At 39.3% G+C, this 20814-nt stretch overlaps 1 protein-coding gene across 4 annotated transcripts in view; it reads right to left on the reverse strand.

The window, feature by feature from the left end:
- Positions 1-20814, reverse strand: part of RAB27A (RAB27A, member RAS oncogene family) — an 89194-nt gene that overhangs the window by 13104 nt on the left and 55276 nt on the right. For all 4 annotated transcript variants that reach the window (XM_025389554.1, XM_025389556.1, XM_025389555.1 and 1 more), the window contains 4 exons: positions 17593-17767; positions 13583-13668; positions 11783-11886; positions 6790-6913 (listed from right to left, as the gene is read on the reverse strand). In XM_025389554.1, the coding sequence (XP_025245339.1) occupies positions 6790-6913; positions 11783-11886; positions 13583-13668; positions 17593-17745 (467 nt within the window). In that variant the 5' untranslated portion in view covers positions 17746-17767. The remainder of the gene's footprint in view (positions 1-6789; positions 6914-11782; positions 11887-13582; positions 13669-17592; positions 17768-20814) is intronic.

Raw genomic sequence — 20814 nt, forward strand, 5'->3', positions numbered from 1 at the left:
GTAACAAACTTCTTTCAATTAAAAGTATTATTTTCTTGCCATTTGTAAACCTCTAGGTCATGGGACCACGAGTCAGGTTAACAACTTTAAAATCTTTAGAGTAATCATTCAGAGTTTTCTGAGCAATTTGAGGCAGTAAGATTTTCATTTCTACAGGAATAAGTGAATAGAGTTCACTCCACTCTCAGCACTGTGCCAGAGTAGTATTGAGCTACAATCTCATCTAGCAAACTAGATGAGAGCCATAGAAAAGACCCTGAATTAAGACTTTCTTTCCATAAGAAAATCATGTTCCAGGCTGGATGCGGTGGCTCACCTGTAATCCCAGCACTTTGGGAGGCCGAGATGGGTGGATCACTTGAGGCCAAAAGTTCAAGATCAACCTGGCTGACATGGTGAAACCCCATCTTTACTAAAAAAGAATACATAAAAATTAGCTGGGCATGGTGGTCCACATCTGTAGCCCCAGCTACTCAGGAGGCTGAGGCAAGAGAATCGCTTGAACCTGGGAGGCAGAGGTTAGAGTGAGCCGAGATCGTGCCACTGCACTCCAGCTGGGTGACAGAGCTAGACTCCAACTCAAAAAAAAAAAAAAAATCAAGAGAATGTATTGTCCCCATTTTAACCATAGAAAGATTGCTATTGTTCCTTCTCTCCACATGGTGGTGCTAATGTAGCACCACCATGGAGCCCTACTGCGAAAGCCAAAAAAATTCAGTGCTGCTAATCGTATTATCAGTCTGTAAGCAGCCACTTAAAGGCCATTTGGAGTACATGCACACCATCAATTATAATGCATTTTCCAAAACTAGATTAATCATAAATTTTTAAATAAAAAATTTAAGTAAACAGATTCAAATCATTGAGAGGGGCATGAGCATTTGCAGTTTTTCACCAAGATCTTGCTTGTGGCGTAGGTCAGCATTCTGATTTCTTTTCCATTATTTATTCTCACAAAACTAGAAGATCCTAAATCTCAGTCAGAGGTTGCCAGGAATGACAGCAAGTAGGTTTGGTGGTCAAATGGCTCTAGATATTTGGCTCCCATGCGGATCTAGAAATTATGAAGAAATGTCTCACTGAAGTGAGAAGTGAGTTTCACACTACTTTTCATAGCCTGTTGGATGCTAATTGAACAACATTTCCAGGAAACAGCTGGTGTGCTGACTGTTTGAACCTGGGAGATTGTGGCAAATGAAATCCAGATCCTCTGCTGAGTTAAATGGAGCTCTGCAAATTAGTCTTTTATGTTTGATTATGGCTTATTTGTGTACTTTTCGAACATGCCCAATGCTACAACACTAAGTTATTTCTCAAATCAAGAAAAGATGTAATCAAGTTTGTAAAGAATTAAACTATTAGAGATCAAGCTATTTGTACCACATTTCATCTAGTTCAAACTAGGGAAGACACTGAGCATGCTGTTGAACTAAGCTACTTGAAATCCCTGAAACGATCCATACTGATATTATTAATGTTGTAAATAAATATTTTTAATTCCTCTTTCATTCCAGAAACTCTTGAGCATCTTCCTCAGCAATAACCAGCAGCCTTCAGTAGGGAGAACAACATCTTAAATTTGCTGCCCTTTTCTTTGCACAGCACACAAAATATCTACATTCAGTTGTCATTCTTAGTTCATATTCTTTTTTTCTTTTTTTCTTTTTTTTTTTTTTTTAAAGAGATGGAGTCTCGCTCTGTTGCCCAGGCTGGAGTGCAATGGTGCAATCTCGGCTCACTGCAATCTCTGCCCCCTGGGTTCAAATGATTCTTCCGCCTCAGCCTCCCAAGTAGCTGGGATTACAGGCACCCTCCATCATGCCCAGCTAATTTTTATATTTTTGTAGAGAGGGGTTTTCACCATGTTGGCCAGGCTGGTCTCGAACTCCTGAGTTCAGGTAATCCACCCACCTCTGCCTCCCAAAGTGCTGGGATTACAGGCATGAGCCACCATGCCTGGCTTTAGATCATATTCACATTTTTCTCTATTTTCCTCAACCCTGAATCAAGAACAAAGGCTTATTATACCACCAACCATCCTCTGTGAATAAAGTGTGGACAGACATTTCAATGCAATCACATTTAGTCACAGAGTGAAGCCCTTGTCTGCTCACTTGTGGTTGGTGCTCCTTCACTACCAATGCCACAGTCCCTTCCCAGCCTACATCATAAGGGATGTAATTAACTGGGAGAGAAAAAAATCTTCCTCTCTTTAGCATGGATTTTCCAATGAGAAGTCATTGAGCATATTTCACTCATTCATGCATGGCACAAGTAGACAACTGGTTCATATCCTGTACCAGATTGACTTTGTCCAAAGAAAATATTGCTGGCATGCTCACCTGTCAAGCAAAATATCTGCTAGTGTGCGTATGTGATAGGAACTCAAAGCGTTGTCTTGAACCAGCAGCAGCAACATCTGGAAACTGATCATCAGTGTAAATTTCTGGGCTCCAACCCAGACCTACTGAATCAGAAACTGTGGGGCCCAGTGTTCAGGTGACTGATTCTGATGCACACTGAAGCTTGAGATCGAATAGTACCTTCTAAAAGAGGAATGTTGCCAATATTTCATTCTGCTTTCTCTTCTATTTGTCACTGACTTCGTAGGTATCTTTTTAGAGTGTTTCAGGAACCATGTGAACTGTAATCATTTGGCTGGCAGGAGTGTAAGTTTGAACAACTTTGTTTTGTTCTCTTCTCTAACTTCATTGACAATATCACTCAATATAATACATTAGAAACCATTATGTCGCATTTGTTCCAGGAAAATTCAATTGGTTTACCATAGAGATCACTTTGATTTGTTAGGAAGTGACCTGAGAGCTTCATATTACAATTTAACCAAGTTTCACAGCAAAAACAAAACAAACAAACAACAACAAAAAAAAAAAAAACATGGAAAATTAGGGGTAGACTCAGGTCACAAATTTTTTTTTCTGATATTCATTATCGTGCATACAATTTGCCCTTTACATTTTTGTCTGTTGTAGGAAGTCCTCATTCTCAAATTTACTTGTCCCAGCACACACAGATTAATATTCCATATTCGTACTACAGTGTTCTTCATTAGGCTTACAAAGTTCTTCTGAGACATGGTTTTTGATTCTTTGAATGCATGTCTATTCCAGAGAACCACTTGTAAACCAATGATCTGGGGTTTTTTTCAGTTTGTTTATTTTTGTTTGTGTTTTAAGACCGAGTTTTGCTCTTGTTGCCCAGGCTGGAGTGCAATGGTGCGATCTTGACTCACTGCAACCTCTGCCTTATCAGGGTTCCAGCGATTCTCCTGCCTCAGCCTCCTGAGTAGCTGGGATTACAGGTGCCTGCCACCACACCCGGCTAATTTTTTGTATTTTTAGTAGAGATGGGATTTCACCATGTTGGCCAGGCTGGTCTAGAACTCCTGAACTCAGGTGATCCACCTGCCTTGGCCTCACAAAGTGCTGGCATTGCAGAGGTGAGCCACCACACCTGGCCCCAATGATCTGTTTTTATGAATTGAGAATAGAAGACAGCAAAATAGTAACAAAATATAATATAAATTTATCAAACAACATACAAATTATATGAAGACACGCCATAAACTTTATCCTGTTTTCTGACTGTTAGCACATGGTTAAACTGAACAACATAGTCCTTTAGTGCATGTGCAACCAATGTAAATGTTATAAGAATAATGATTATTTTCACAGGTGTTTTGTTTCAAAGTTATATGCCATATTTGTGAAATGCATGTAACCAAATTGTTCCATCGTATTTTCCTCTGAAAGTATCAAACAGCCTACCGAACTACATGTTATGCTTTCTGTATATCCTAAGGGACTGTTTCCAGCCCTTTTCTTTCTTCAAGAGTTTCAATCATTATCTGCTAAATCACCTTTTCTCATTTTAATCCAATTCAAAAACTATAGATTGAGCTTCTCTCTATGAAATACTCCATAACCATGGTGACCTGGGCACAGGTCATCCCTCACATACCCCATATGACAGAAGGCAAGGTTAGGTTCTGTGATACCAGACAGGCTGTGGAATCCTAAGAACCAGGCACAGGAAACAAGCAAAGGGCTGAAAAAGCCCACAGGGACAAGAAGTCAAGCCTGACCCTCCCCCAGTACTTGAGAATATACTTGAATGTGCTTGTTTGATCTAGTTAACTCCTCTAACTGCCTTTTTTTTTTTTTTTTGCATTTACTGACATACTCTCAAAAGAATGCTCTAGATCCATGGTTTCCATTGCTTCATCACTTACTTCCTCCTTACCCATTGCAACACACCTCACAGCTTCAACACTTCAGTATTCTCTGTGGTATTTGATCTCTCCCTGTTTCTTTTCTACTACATTACATGAGTGCCTCTCAGGGGAGCAGGGGGGCATTTCAGAATGGCCGGTAAGGCTCTGTCAACCTCCACCTCAGAATCACCTAAGTCACGGGTTCTCAACCATTGCACATGAAGATCACGTGGGGGCTTTTAAAAGATACCAATGCCCAGGCTTTGTAATAAGTCAACTTGGCTAGGCTAAACAACATTTCCCAGAATTCCCTTTCTGGTTAAGGTGGGCCACAAAAGAGATTTGGGGGCAATTTTGGGGGTGGGAAGTGAAGCAACATCCATTTCATAGCCCTCATACATTGTCGCTTATCTGCTGGCTCATCTTGTTGGCATAAACCTGCAACTAGACCTGCACCTGGGCCAGGTGAATGTTGTTAGCCCTCTGACAAAGGGCCCCAGTTTCTGCAGGACACCCACACCAGCCAGGTCAGAGGCAACAGGAAGTGACATGGGTTTTAGTCCCTCACCATGGGCACCAGCTGGTTCTCACTTTTTCCATCTGTCCCCCACTTCACATCCTTCTTCCCTTCCTGTCTGCCTGTCCTGTCCTTCAAACTTCAGCATCAGACACAAAGACAACACCTTACAGAGACTACTTACCCAGCTCCCACAATTGCATATGCTCAAATTCCTATAACAGAGCCCTTCATGTATAGGTACGCTTCTTCAGTTGAACCCTGCCCGAGAAACTCCTCCAGACCAATTACGTCTGATGATCAGAGGTGAAGCCCAGACATGAGCATGGGTTAAAAGTTCTCTGGATGTTTCTAATATGGTTAAACACCGTCTGCCCTGGGGTAAAAACCTCTACATGCAATTGCAAATCCTTGCCAGAGTAAGCCTATACTGGAGGGGAGTCCTTCAGCTGAGCCAGACTTGAAAAAAACCTAAAATCCTGCCCTACTCTATGTGTTTTTCCTGATTTATTCTTCCTTTTCCTTTTTCACAAAGCTAGCCTCTGCCCACCTCACAGACCACTGCAATCTATCAATCTCTAGTCTTTCCTCTCTCTCTCCACCTATATAGCCTCTAGACTGATCTGGAAATGTAAACATAACATCCCTCCACGCTCAAAGACTTTCAGCAACTCCCTGTCCCCCAGGAATCAAATCTAATCTCCTTACCTGGTATTCAAACCTCTCCAGAGTCCGGCTTCTTTCTACCCGGCCAACCTATCCTCCCCGTCCCTTCGCAAGTAGAAACCCTACCAGCTTTCTGAACCTCTATCAACCAAAGAGAGAATAAAGAAGATCACACAATAAAAAGGGAAAGGTTTTTCCTTGGCCTCCTTGGATTCTGCCAACCACCAAGGCCACAAGCTGGGTAACATCCCCTACGCCATCTACACCATCTCTATTTCCCTCCCCTCCTTTCTCAACGCACTTGCTTCCTTCCTCTTTTAATGCTAGTAAGGGTTTGAATTTACATATGGATTCTCATTGTATGAGAGGTAGAAAGAAAGTAAAGTACAAATTCCTTTTAGAGGCACCCTTAACACTAATACTTTAATAAGCAGCAGCTGACCACTTCTTTCATGTCCAATTCATGCTGCTGCTGCGGCTATGATCCTATTCCCAGAACTCAAGGAGAACGACAGTATTTTGCCGACCCTCCACCACAAGACCATAGACTAAGCCGAAGAAGATCTCACACTCCTCTCCCAGCATAGAAATTTCAAAACCAGCACCTAGTCTGCAATAACCAATAAGATCTTCTTATATGCTAGCGTTCTCTATAATAGTATATAAAGTGGCTTTGAAATTTCCTTGCTGAGGCTGGGTGTGGTGGCTCATGCCTGTAATCCCAGCACTTTTGGAGGCTGAGGCAGGTGGATTACAAGGTCAGGAGTTCAAAACCAGCCTGGCCAATATGGTGAAACCCCGTCTCTACTAAAAATACAAAACTTAGCCGGGTGTGGTGGTGGACTCCCATAGTCCCAGCTACTTGGGAGGCTGAGGTAGGAGAATCGCTTGAACCCGGGAGGTAGAGGTTGCAGTGAGCTGAGATTATGCCACTGCACTCCAGCCTAGGCAACAGAGTGAGACTCTGTCTCAAAAAAAAAAAAAAAAAAAGAAAGAAAAGAAAAGAAAGGAAAAGAAAAAAGAAATTTCCTTGCTTAACATGGAGGATTTCTTTACCCCAGGAGTCTCCTATTTGCATCTTGGAAAGAAGACCTTACACTCTTAAGACGTCTCTGAGACAACTCAAAGTTGTCTCTCTGCAAATGCCAAGAGCTTGAGAAAATGGGACCAAAGCACTGAAGGAAGCCCTTGCCACATGCATTTTCAAAGGATCCTACTATCACATAATATAAAAAGGAAACATTCAACATGCCCCAAGGCCTATGGCTGAGGTTTTGCTTTAATTTCCCACTTTTGTCTTTTTCATTACCATTCTCCTGCTAATGTTTATATCGAAAATGCTTTCTCTAGACTTCTCCACAAAAATACTCACCCATATTTCTCTGCGAGTGCTACGGCTTCCTCTTCTTTCACTGCTCTCTGGTCCTCCAGATCACTCTTGTTTCCACATAGCACAATATCTGGGTTTTCACAATATGCATGCATCTGTAGCTGGCCTATTAATATAGGAAAGTTTATTATATACGTAAATAATAATGTAAGTGTATGATCAATGAACAAAACACGCAAAAGTGCTTTGAAGACTGTAATGTATATATAGATATTGGGAATTGATATAATGCTTTCAAAGCATCAATAATCTTATCTGTAAAGCTGAATAGTTGGGGCAGAAATATAAAACCATTCTTAAGCACATACCCCAGTTTACTGACATCAGAGAGTTGATAAGAGAATGTGCTACCTCTCAAGTGTGAGGGCCAACATGTGCACACACACACGTGTGCACACACACATACAAAACACCCTTTTTTATGATGGCTATTTGAAAAGAAACTTGGAGGAGTTCCTAGGGTTTATTGCTAATCTTAAAACTGTTTTTATGTGTCTTTTTCTCCAGAGCAATGACATTTCTAAAAGAATTGTTTTTCTCCAAACTAATCTATTTCTATCCAAAATGTTTTTCACATGTTTCTATTATCCTAGGGCAGAATCAATTCATTTAAAACAAACAAGATACAGGCTTCAATGAGAAGAAAAGACCCAGAATAAACAGTAAATGATTCTGTCACCAAAACCAAGTGGAAGCAGAGGACTGTAATTCTTCTTCCACAGCATTTATTTCACCTGAAAACCTGCAAATAGGCACAATTATAAAAAGCCATTGACTCAAACCAAAGAGCTTCACTAAGCTAAATAGTTTAATCTTTCAAAGCAGGAAAATAACACCTCATTTCTTATTCATCAACCCCAGAATAAAATTAAGGCCTAAACTTCCACAGTAAGTCATACTTCAAAGTTTATGGCCTAATTTATTTTTTCATCATGGTTAACCAGAACCATGTGGACATTTTAGTTCCTCATTATGAAGTCGTGTTCATTATATCTTATCATGAGAAAGTCAAGGAGGTAGGTGTTTACTGAGCATTAGCACAGGCTTGATACTCTGCATGGAATTTCACAACAGTTCTTTGCCCTCATGGGGCAACTGGGGTAATAAGACCTCCAGAGGAGAGACTAAACTGTGTACCATTTCATGAAAAGCCATGCCCTTTCTTTCCTCCAGGTTGTTACACATGCTGTTCCCACATTGTTGAATACTTAACCACAACCTTCCTTCAAGACTTGCTTCATGGTTACCTCATTATCTTTCTGGTCTCCCAAGTGGTTCTGTGCTCTGTTAATGCCTTATAAGGTGTTATAGGGTCCATGCCCAGTGTGATGGCTATAAGCAAGGACTCAGAATCCAGTACACCTAGGGTTGAATCCTGGCTCTGCCATTTACTAGCTATGTGACCCTGATGAAGCTATTTGACTGCCTCAATTTCCCCATCTGTAAATGGTGATAATGATACTACTTACTTTATACAGTCAAGGTAAGGATTAAAATGAATTAATCCAGCAATTCTGCAGGTAAAGACTGTGAGCCACCAGCCTTAGCATAACCTAAGAATTTGTTGACATGCCAAGTCTCAGGTCCCACCCCAGCTCTACTGAATCAGGAATGCTGGAAATGGGGCTAGAAATCTGTGTTTTAAAAAGTCCACCAGGTGACTGAGATGCACATTCACATTTGAGAACTACCAAGTTAGTATATTAAAGCATTTAGAAGAGCATGTAAGTATCACCAGGAATTCTGGTTAACAGTATTTATTTTGGGCAGTCTAGGAAGCATGATTATTGGTGATTTCTTCTTTTTGTCTCATTTTTCCTAATTTTTCTACTAAGATTGTACTTATCTAAAAAGTAGATTAATCAGTTATTTTAAAAACTTCACTAAGAGAAAAGTCACCTACATAAATAACTACAATCCTGTACTGGACGTGATAAGGACCCTATAAACAGTATAAAATGTAACAGGGGTTAAGAAGAGGGAAAAAATCTAACACAACTAAAGTTATCACAGAAAATCTCACAGAGGCCATCTTTGCTAGGTTTTAAAGAATAAGCAGAACTCTAGTTGGTTAAAAAATGGGGGCAGGTGACCGGGCGTGGTGGCTCAAGCCTGTAATCCCAGCACTTTGGGAGGCTGAGATGGGCAGATCACAAGGTCAGGAGATCGAGACCACCTGGCTAACATGGTGAAACTCCGTCTCTACTAAAAAATACAAAAAACTAGCCAGGTGAGGTGGCGGGCGCCTGTAGTCCCAGCTACTTGGGAGGCTGAGGCAGGAGAATGGTATAAACCCAGGAGGCAGAGCTTGCAGTGAGCTGAGATCCGGCCACTGCACTCCAGCCTGGGCGACAGAGGGAGACTCCGTCTCAAACAAAAAAAAAAACAAAATGGGGGCAGGTGTGGAAAGGGTTTTTCAGACAGAAAATAATGAGAATAAAAAATAAAGAGGTAAAAATATGTAAAATATATGCTGTTGGGTTCTTGCACCACTTACGTAAGTCTACAGAAGAAACTTTAGAAATGTAGGCTACTTTAAAGTTCCCTTAGGAAACACACTAGCATTGGATGAAGAGTGACTCCGGGCATGACTTGCTTACTCCTCTGAACTCCAGGAAGACAGGGCAGTGACTACCACACTACCAAATTCCTTTCAGATTTCAATCCAGGCCCAGAGGACTGAGCCTCTGTTCTGTCTCCTCAACTGAGTGGGGCTTACTTTAGACTTGTATCAGCCTTGTCAGGTGGGCATGGAGAGACTGAGTGAGAGGGAAGGGTCTGCAAGGAGCAAAGGGAAAGGGGAGGGTATATAGACCTGCTCTCCTCTCCCAGGCCAATCAGGGCCCACGAGTCAGCTACTTCTTTAATGCAACACTGCGTTCTGGCACTCACCACTGATTTTTATATGTGTGTGTGTGTGTACTTGTGTGTATTAAGCTATCATTTTAATTAAAAGATAAGAAATGGGCCGGGCACTGTGGCTCACGCCTATAATCCCAGCACTTTGGGAGGCCAAGGCGGGCGGATCACCTGAGGTCAGGAGTTGAAGACTAGCCTGGCCAACGCGGTGAAACCCAGTCTCTACAAAAATACAAAAATTAGCTGGGCGTGTTGGTGTGCGCCTGTAATCCCAGCTACTTGGGAGGCTGAGGCAGGAGAATCACTTGAACCCAGGAGGCGGAGGTTGCAATGAGCCGAGACCACACCACTGCACTCCAGCCTGGGAAACAAGAGCAGAAACTCCCTCTCAAAAAAAAAAAAGATAACAAATGAATGATCCTTGTAATAGTCAAAATGCTTACAGGAAGAAGAAAAATTAAAAGTACAGATAATTAACAAATGTTTATTCCTAATTAAGATTTGATATTACCACTTCTGACACTGAACATTATACCTTTTTGTTTAAATGGTAGGGGGTGCAGAATACTTTCCATTAAAGACATAAAATCCTCAATACATATAAGTATTCTTTATCTAATTGAGCAATAAGGATTCTTTTACTAAGGAAAACAAAATGCATCAATGTGTATACATATTTTCACATAATTTTGTTCTTTATCCAGCTAGTTAGCCAGGATAGGCAACATTTATCTAATGTCTCAGAGTTTTAGTGTCTACCTGTGAAAAACAGGTGGGCTATTTTTCAATGCTAAGATTCTATGAGCACTCTCCAGTGATCCTTGCAAAATGGTTGATTTTAAAAAGCCCCACAACTTGTTCTGATGATGCAAAGGAGGGATGACAAGCATGGATTGAGAGTAAGGGACCATAAGTAGCCACTGTCATTCAGCTACAAGGGAAATAATGAGGTATGCAACTCAGCCAGGCATCTAGCGAAGTGAAGTCCCAGTAAGCATTATTATATTTGGGGAACTCATATTTAAAGTAATTAATAGCTCTTCAACTCTTAGTGGCCAACTGACTTGAGAACGGTCATAAAAGGCCATTAAACTGACAGCCAAAGCTTCACATCTTTGGATAAGTCTATTACTTTTTAAGGCTCAATGTCCTTCTCCTGAAATAAGGACGCAACACTGACCTGAATCTTTGCCCAGGGTGATTGTGAGGATCAGACACAAAGTATGTGAAAACCACAGTGTACTAAATTATTTTTAAACTCATTTTAAAAATAAGGTTTTCTACTATCAAAACTACAGCCAATTACCCTTTCAAAATCCCAAAACAGTAAGTAATTTTTAAGTATCAGGTCTTTTTAAATCGGTGTTTTATAGATTTAGACATTAAAAATTTAATATTACAGGTTTCTCTAATAGCTTCTCTAGGGTTACACTAATATGACCAAATAAGGAAAACATACATTTGAAAGCCGTTATGCAGTCAAGTGGCAGAATTCTAAATGGCTACGAACCATTTAGGAGGTTAAAATCTCTCCAAAATAAAGGTTGACATACATTGCACTGGGGACCACTTTTACCAATGCAGTTGTAGAGTTTTCCATGGCAGAATCCTCCTGAAAGATGCTCTAACCCTAAAACCTAGAAGGGGACTCTAAGCACAGAAAAGACATGAAGCCAGGGGTATGAACCATTAAGTCTTCAAAAGCTATCTGCATCTATGTAATATACATGTAATGCCGAGAGATGATAGAAGAATTGATAGCATACAATAGACAAGCAGATACTTAGAGATTTAACTTCTCTAGGCTTCTACTTCCTCATCTATAAAATGGGAAAAAGACTCTGTTCTGTGGGATAGACTGAAAAGGAGAGCACACATAAAGTGTTGCCTTGTACCTGGAGCACAGGAAGTACTCAACAAATCAAAGTTATCAGTACCAGGGAGAAGCAGCGTATTTCAATTATCTTTGTCCCTAAACTAAAAACCTTGCTCCTTAAAATAGTATTTGCACTAAGATCTCCTCCAAAACAATGTATCACAGAAGTAGAGCTTAAGAGGGCATTCTATAAATAAGAGAGGAGTGTGTAGCAGGACACTGGGGAACAATAACACTTACTTATCCAGTTTCTGACATTGAGGAAACTTTGCTCATTTGTCAGATCAAAAAGTAGAAGAAAACCCATAGCATCTCTGAAGAATGCTGTTGTTAAGCTACGAAACCTAGGAACATAAAAGCAGAATGGTAAGTTAAACCATCGCCCCACTCCTGAAATATAAAGCTACAAGCAATGCCTTCAGCCTCTTACAAAAGTTTACCAATGACAAGCTACATGGTGATATTTCAAAAGTGTAGAGGATAGTTATCACTTTTATCAGTTTAAGTGTTAACAGACCATGTGATTTGAAAACCCAGCCTGCTGGACAGGGATGACAAGAACCAGCTTGTGATCTTAGTCTCAGCCAAGAATTTATTGTACAATTATGAGTTAATTTGGCCAAATGCAATAGTGTATGTTTTCCTTCTGTGAAAGCTTGACTTAACATTACAATGTGTTCCATGATCTTTTAATTTCAGAATATGCAGAGATCTCTTATCTCTGATTGCCCTTTGTTTGACTTGAAGGTAAGAATGTCTTGACTCAGACCCTATTCTGTCTTAGTACTCTGCCTTCCAAGGCTTTATCCTCCTTTCTTCTCCGTCTTCTCTCTCTCTCTCCCCACCCCCAAACCCACCCCACCACCAGTCAGTTTCCTCTGTCTTTGCCTATACGTAAAATCTGTAACTGACAGGCAGGCTCTAGGGAAGAAAATATTGGTATGAATTTGTCATCTAATCAGCAATATTAGGTTTTTCTCAAATACTTTTCATCAATGTTTTTATTTAAAACAGTTCTTGGCCAGGGGCCATGGCTCACGCCTATAATCCCAGCACTTTGGGAGGCCAAGGCGGGCGGATCCCTGAAGTCAGGAGTTCGAGACCAGCCTGACCAACGTGGAGAAACCCCGTCTCTACTAAAAATACAAAATTAACTGGGTGTGGTGGTGCACACCTGTAATCCCAGCTACTCGGGAGACTGAGGCAGGAGAATCACTTAACCAGGGAGGTAGAGGTTGTGGTGAGCTGAGATCGCACCATTGCACTCCAGCCTGGGCAACAACAGCGAAACTCTGCCTCAAAAAAAAAAAAAAAAAAAAGAGTTCTTATCTTTTAGAGCTACATACCACAAGTATTACAAATGAAATAATATGATGTCTGGAATTTGCTTCCAAATTATATGGCAAGGGGGTGGGAGTGAGAAGAGGTAAGGGGTGTAAATGAAATTCTATTGGTCACAATTTCATAATTGTTGAAGGTGAGTAATGGGAACCTGGGTTTATCATATAATCCTTCCACTTTTGAATATCCTTGAAGTTTTCCATAATAAAAAGTTAAAAAACAAATCCTTCAAGGTGGTTTTGAGAGAAAACAGAAGTTTTAGCTAACTGAAAGAACTTTATATCAAGATTTCATGTGGCTTATTTTGGTCAAGTATTCTCTGGTCATATGAATTAATTCCAACCAGATTTCCCACTAGGTTTCAACAATCAGGTAAGAATAACGCATGTAACTTGGCCACTTTCTTGTGGTTGAGTAAACAGCAAAAGGAAATGGAGCAAAGTATCTATGTCAAAAAATTAAAAGAAGGAAAAGAAAAAAGTCCACGAGTAAGAATCCTAACCTTTCCTTTGACCCTGTATGAAATAAAGCCACCATTCTCATCTCAGACTGACAAATTTCCTGCTAAATTGGCAGCATTCTTTATCCAAGTACAAACCAATGAATTGGCTGGCTTTTTCCTGCTCAGGTCACTGTTTAAAGAATGCAACTATTTCTCCCTTTCCTTCGGTAAGGAGCACATAACTGAAGATCTCATACCTCTCCTGCCCTGCTGTGTCCCACAACTGCAGGTGGATTCTCTGGCCTCTGCCAATGGCTCCATCCGGCCCATTGGCTCTGTACACCTAAAACAGCAAAGTGAAAGAGAAAATAAGAGAGAACTTCTGACACCAGTGAACCCTTCTCACCTTTTTATTCAGTACAAATCCCTAAGGCATCTAAACTTCCAAAGAGAATCCCATATGGAATACAACCACGTTTGTATTTATGTCAAATAATTATATCCAGGTAATGTAATAAGTTATACTGAAATATATGTATATATTTTATAAATATATTGTAAAATATGTATAAAAAATAACTTGTATAGTATAAAATATAATATAATTAGCTTATCTTTCCTCAAAGTTCTCTTGGGTCACTAGTTTCAGGAAATATTACATTTCTATGGCTTTTTCCAATCTCATCTTTTTTGTTGGTTTAACCAGGGGGTACACGTGCAGGATTGTGACATAGATAGATTGCATAGTGCTGGGGTTTGAGCATTTATTGAACTCATCACCCAAACAGTGAACGTAGTACCCAGTAAGTAGTTTTTCAGCCCCTGTCCTGCTCCCTTCCCCCTTTTGGAGACCCTAGTGTCTACTGTTTCTGTCTTTATGTCCATGCGTACCTACTGTTTAGCTCCCACCCTGGACCGTTAAAAATTTCTTCCTCCACAATAGCAACAAAAACACTGGTAAAAATTGTCCAAATCAAATTTTTCAGTACTCTAGAAATTAACAAAGACTTGCAACATTCCAAGGAGCATTTATTCAAGAAAAACAGCTGAATATCAGTAAAAACAGTAAGCTTTGAGGTGTTTTTTTACCTTGCCCCAGCTTTTAGAAGACTTAAAAACCACTTGCACAAATGTGGTAGTTGTGAAAACATCAGCCTAGCCACCACTGTGGACAGCGGAGGCACAATAGGTTTGGAGCTCCCTAAAAGTCCCATACTGAGAAAAATTGTCAGGAAGCCCCTTGGAAAGCTCCATGCCCCAGCTTTGTTTTTATTTGACCTCACTCAAAGCTTGCTCTTTGAGAACAGCCCTATCCCCAAGGGCGTTTGTTGAAAACTATTAGCAGTAATTTATTTAACATCACAGCTACCAGAGGTAGCAATACCAGTTAGGGCTAACAAAAGTCTAACAACAACAACAACAAAACAAAATTTAAAAACAGAAAATGAGATTTCTATAATGCTCCCAAATATTCCTTGGAAGCTATAAGGCCATGTTCATGGGCAGGGCTCTATAAATGCCCAGGAAAGATCTAAAAAGGTCCTAATCTCTCACTTCTGACTGACTTTGAGGTTCTTCTCAGGCAGAAAATAAAAGCTAAGGCAGAGTTGTAAACTGCCTGCAGTCGTATTAAACACATACCCCAACAAACACACAGAGACTCTCAGAAAAAGCTAAGAGACTTATTGGTTCAAGGAATTTAATAAACTTTGTCCACTCATTAGCTGTCCACTAAGTTCACTGAGCAGAGACTTCAGTAGCTGCCTACAAAGAATACAGATTTTGCAGAATTATCCTAGAAACATTATCAAACAAACAAACAGCAACAACAAAAATAAATAAATATGCAGTAAAAACAAGAAACCCAGGTAGGGGAAAGAATCCTAGAATAGACACATTATTTTAAATGTCCAGTTTTCAGCAAAACTTGTAAGACACACAAAGAAACAGGAAAGGATGGCTCACGCACAGGAAAAAAGCAACTAATAGAAATTATTCCTGAGAAGGCCCAGATGTGAAACTTATCAGACAAAGACTTTACATCAGGAATTATAAATATATTCAAAGAACTTAAAAATCAGTAACATAGCTGTCCTCTAAAATTAAAGGATAAATTAAGACAAAACTGAGAAAAGTCATCTCTAGCAGACCTGCCCTACAAGAAATACTAAAGACAACTCTCAAGACTGAGCTGAGAGGACACTAGACAGTAACTTAAATCCATACAAAGAAATAATGAGCGCCAGTAAAAATATAACTGCATGGTAAATATAAAAAAACAGTATAAACGTTTTTTTCTTTATAGCCCTTTTCCTCCACCAGATTAAAATTTAACTGCAGGCTGGGAGTGATGGCTCACGCCTGTCATCCCCCAGCACTTTGGGAGGCTAAGATGGGTAGATCACTGGAGGCCAGGAGTTCAAGACCAGCCTGGCCAACATGGCAAAATCTCAGCACTACTAAAAACATAAAAAATTAGCTGGGCATGGTGGCGAGTGCCTGTAATCCTAGCTACTTGGGAGACTGAGGCAGGAGAATTGCTTGAACCTGGGAGGCAGAGGTTGCAGTGAGCCGAGATCTCACCACTGCACTCCAGCCTGAGCAACGAAGACCCTGTCCCAAAAAAAAAAAAGATAAGATAAGAAAAGAAAAATTAACTGCATACAGCAATAATTGTAAAGCTGTGTTGGCGATAGGCACACAATGTAGAAAGATGTCATTTGTATAGCAATAATGGTACAAAAAGAGGGGAGAAAACAGAGCCATATAAGAGCAAAGTTTTATACAGCATTAAAATTAAGTTGCTACTAATCAAAATTAGATTGTGAAAAATTAAAATAATTGTAATCCCCAAAGGAACTATTAAAAAAGAACTCAAAATATATAATTTTAAAAAGGAATTAAAATGATACACTAGAAAATAGAAAAAGAAACAACACAATATCTATCAACAGACAAATGGATAAACAAACTGGTGTACCAATACAAAAGAATATTATGTAGCCATCATAAGTAATGAAGTCCTGATACATGCTACAACATGGAAGATCCTTGAAAACATCAGGCTAAGTGTAAGACGCCAGACACAAAAGGCCATATATTATTCCATTTATATGATGTGTGCAGAAGCCAGATAGAAAATTCATGGTGGCTAAGGGGAGGTAGAAAGAGGAATGTCTGCTAATAGGTATGAGGTATGAAACTATTCTAAAATTCAATGGCTGTGATAGCCACACAACTCCAAATATACTAAAAACCACTCAATTTTTATACTTTAGATGGATGGATTTCCTTTTCTTGTGAATTATATCTCAACAAATCTATTTTTTAAGTTATAAAATAAGTAACCAACAAAAATAATCACATACATATATACAGATTCTATCAACTATACGTCAATATTAAAAATTTCATTAGGGCCCTATTGTTATTCAGTGGGTCTTAATCTCTATAAGACTCTCTGGTAGTAGAATAAAAGACCTAGAATGGGCAAAAGAGAACGTTCTTCTGTCCTAAAAGCCAGGGACCTTTCCCCCTGACAGAATATGATCCATTAAAGGACCTTTGTCATTAATTTCCTGACCACTTGTTTACCTGCTTCATGCTAACAATGGATTTTTCAGCAACAAATGTAATCTAAGGAGAAGGCCGTCTTTCCTCATCTGCAACTGTGACACAATGACCTTCTGCCTTCCCCTCCAACACTAGAATAACTTTCAGTCTTAAAGTCCTTAAAAAAATAAGTAAATAAAAGCTTCTCTCTTTAACATTTTGCAGAACATCACATTCACTACTGGCATTCTCCATTCCTACTCCAACCTCACCCTCCCGGCAGCAGTGATGAGTTCTGCCAGTTAGTATTCCATGCGGAATTGCTGAGACTTTATTAGGAGAAATCCCATTAAAAATAATAAGATACCAAAGGTGGAAGATACAGCTCATAAAACAAGAGTATGAGGGGCAAAGTGGCTGGCAGGCTTCAAGACAAATAACTGTTGGAGTCCAGAAGGGAAGATACAAGCCAAAAGAGTACCAAGGTGACATTTTAAAGAACTGTCTTCCACTTTGTCTGCCTGGTTTTATATGAAGTGTTGTCAGCACAACCTTTTCAATCATGTTGCCTGGATTGAATACAACTCACTTTCCTACGTACCTTTTAATTTCAGATCCCGACCTTTGTCCTCCTAATTCCTACAAAGTAAACTAAACAGACCAGCAAATGTTGACTCAAAGATTACATTTTTACACAGAAGGATACAGAACTTACCACTCTCTTTTCCCTGAAATCAATGCCCACTGTTGTGATAAATTTGGAGTTAAATTTACCATCTGTATATTGGTAAAGTACACTGGTCTTCCCTACGCCAGAGTCTCCCAAAGCTAAAAACTTGATGAGGTAATCATAATCTCCATCAGACATAATGAAGAACTCAGTGGTTCACCTGTAAAATACACACAAATTTTTTTAATTAAAATCCATTAGAAAACATTAATTATCCATTAAAAAAATGACGACAATATTCAGCTTAACACCTAATGTTAACCTGTATGTCTACAGGTTGTATGAAAAGAGGGTTACATACATATTGGTCACCATCCTTGAAGACCCAATAACTAGCTAGATGAGAAGCTATTGAAATAGTAATTAACAGTGTAGTTTTAATTTAACATATATGTAATCCCAGCACTTTGGGAGGCCAAGGCAGGCGGATCACCGAAAGTCGGGAGTTCGACACCAGCCTGACCAACATGGAGAAACCCCATCTCTACAAAATACAAAAATTAGCCGGGCGTGGTGGTGCATCCCTATAATCCCAGCTACTCGGGAGGCTGAAGCAGGAGAATCGCTTGAACCCGGGAGGTAGAGGTTGTGGTGAGCCAAGATTGCGCCATTGCACTCCAGCCTGGGCAACAAGAGCGAAACTCCGTCTCAAAATAAAAAAATAAATAAAAATAAAAATAAAAACATACATATTATAGTACCAAAAAAGGACAAAAATTCCAAGTGAGAATGATAATCAACAAGAAAGTAACAGTCACTAAGTCTTATCTGCAGACTATATAGAATAAAAACTAATACAAGAAAAATAGAGGAAGGAGAATGTTATAAGGAATAACAGTAATTGTTAGAGTACAAGTGGTTCCAATTTCCCCTCCTTTTTCAAAGTCTCCTAGTGCTACAATTTGCAATTGCAAAAATAAGGAACCAGTCCAAATGCTCACCAATCAATGAGTAGATAAAGAAATTGTGAGAGAGAGATATATACACACACACACACACACAGATATATATGCACACACACATATATACACACACATACATATACATATACACACACATACATATACATATACATATACATATACACACACACACCATGGAACACTACTCAGCCACAAAAAGGAATGAAATGATGGCATTCACAGAAATCTGGATGGAATTGAAGACCATTATTCTAAGTGAAGTAACTCAGGAATGGAAAACCAAACATCATATGTTCTCACTCATAAATGGGAGTGAAGCTATGAGGATGTAAAGGCATAAGAATAATACAATGGACTTTGGGGACTCGGGGGAAAGAGTGGGAGGGGGGTGAGGGATAAAAGACTACAGATTGAATACAGCGTACACTGCTTGGGTGATGGGTCCTTCAAAATCTCAGAAATCACCACTAAAGAACTTATTCCTGTAACCAAACACCACCTGTTCCCCCAAAAACCTATGGAAATTAAAAAAAAAAAAAAGAAACAAAGTCTCCTAGTGCTAGAACCTTGCCTTTTCTCTCTTTTTACATGGACATCTAGGCAATTTCATTTATTCTATTCATTTTCACATGTTATTACAGTTCCTTCAAAGACACTGTTATTTCACAAGTAAATTTACTCCCTGCTTCCTTACATATTACTATTAATATGTACTACATGTTATGTCAGACTTCTTTGGAATATCACTGCTCACTTGGGAACTGAGTTCCACATTTAAACAGTCACTGCTCACAGACCATAGTCCCACAACCAAGGGCTCGCTTACCTATATTTACCTGGGTATTCTATCAAGAACTGCTAAAAATTCAGCTCTTCAATACTGACTAAAACAAAAGTCCACCTTAAGGAAGAAAAATTCATTTATATCAGCAATACATAACCATGGCTATTTTTGGTTCTTTGCAATCAGCACTTTTCATGATTTGTTTTTACCCTCTAAATAGATTCAAAACCAAAATATCAGTCCAACTAGAAATGGGATCTCTCTCCAGGGAAGGTTTACTTTTTTATTAAAATATTATTGATACATAATATTTGTACATTTTTATGGGGTACATGTAATATTTTGTTACATGCACAGAATGTAATGATCACATCAACACAATGTTACATGCACAGAATGTAATGATCAAGGTATTTAGGGTATTTATTACCTCGAGTATTTATCATTTCTATGCATTGAGAACATTTCAAGTACTCTCTTCTAGCTATTTTGAAATACACAATACATTTTTGTTAACTATAGTCACCCTAGTCTACTGTTGAACATTAGAACTTATTATTTCCATCTAACCGTATGCTTGTACACATTAACCAACCTCTCTCCATTCTCCCCAATGCCAACAAACTCTCCTGAAAATCATAAAAATAACTATCTCATTAACACTGACAACTCTACATGACTATTCAAAAACATACATATTTATCTATCTATATACATGCCTGATGTCCTGCATTAGATGCTACTGAGTCCTGGCATTATCTCCTTTTTACCCAGCCCCATATCCAGAAACTTGGCTGCCATACTCAGTGCTTCCTATAGGACTATTTCTATGTATCCATAAAATTAATAAAAACTCAGACAAGAATATTGACTGGTTTTCAATGTTGCCTCCCTTACCCTATCCTCAACTTGGTGACTCACCTTATGCTGAAAACTCCTGAATGCTGAGCCCCAAGAGCCACTGCAGGGTGTTTCCTCAGAGTTCTTCAGTGCAGATCTGCAACCTCATGTTTCAGGTATGGTCAGCCCATGGATAAGGGCAGAGCCTCTACAAACATTCAAAATTCTATTTGCACACCATAAAGAGTGACACTTCACAGATGATGCCTTACCTATCTTTATAGTTGGGTATTTGCAAGTGTAGGTCACCAGTATTAATGGCATATAACAGAATTCCTCTCCAAAAACCGACAACGTGGACGTCAACATTATGGCATGTCACATCACAGCATCACACCTGGCTCTAAGTTAATGGAAATAAGAGCTAAGAATTGAAAAGCAAGTCCAGATAATGTTGACTCATTTGGGGGCTTCCCCTCAAACTGAATGGAGCAGCAGAAAACAATACCGATCCTGCAGTGAGAATGATGCAAGAAGACACTGTGGCTACCTTATTTCCTCTTTATTTTTAATTTGAAAAAAAAAGTTGGTATAACTATGTTTTTTATATCACTTAAGGTACATGAAAAAATGCTGTCACTAATGGCATCATATTCTAGA

Source organism: Theropithecus gelada, chromosome 7a (assembly GCF_003255815.1).
Source record: "Theropithecus gelada isolate Dixy chromosome 7a, Tgel_1.0, whole genome shotgun sequence".
In the NCBI taxonomy this organism is placed as follows: domain Eukaryota; kingdom Metazoa; phylum Chordata; class Mammalia; order Primates; family Cercopithecidae; genus Theropithecus; species Theropithecus gelada.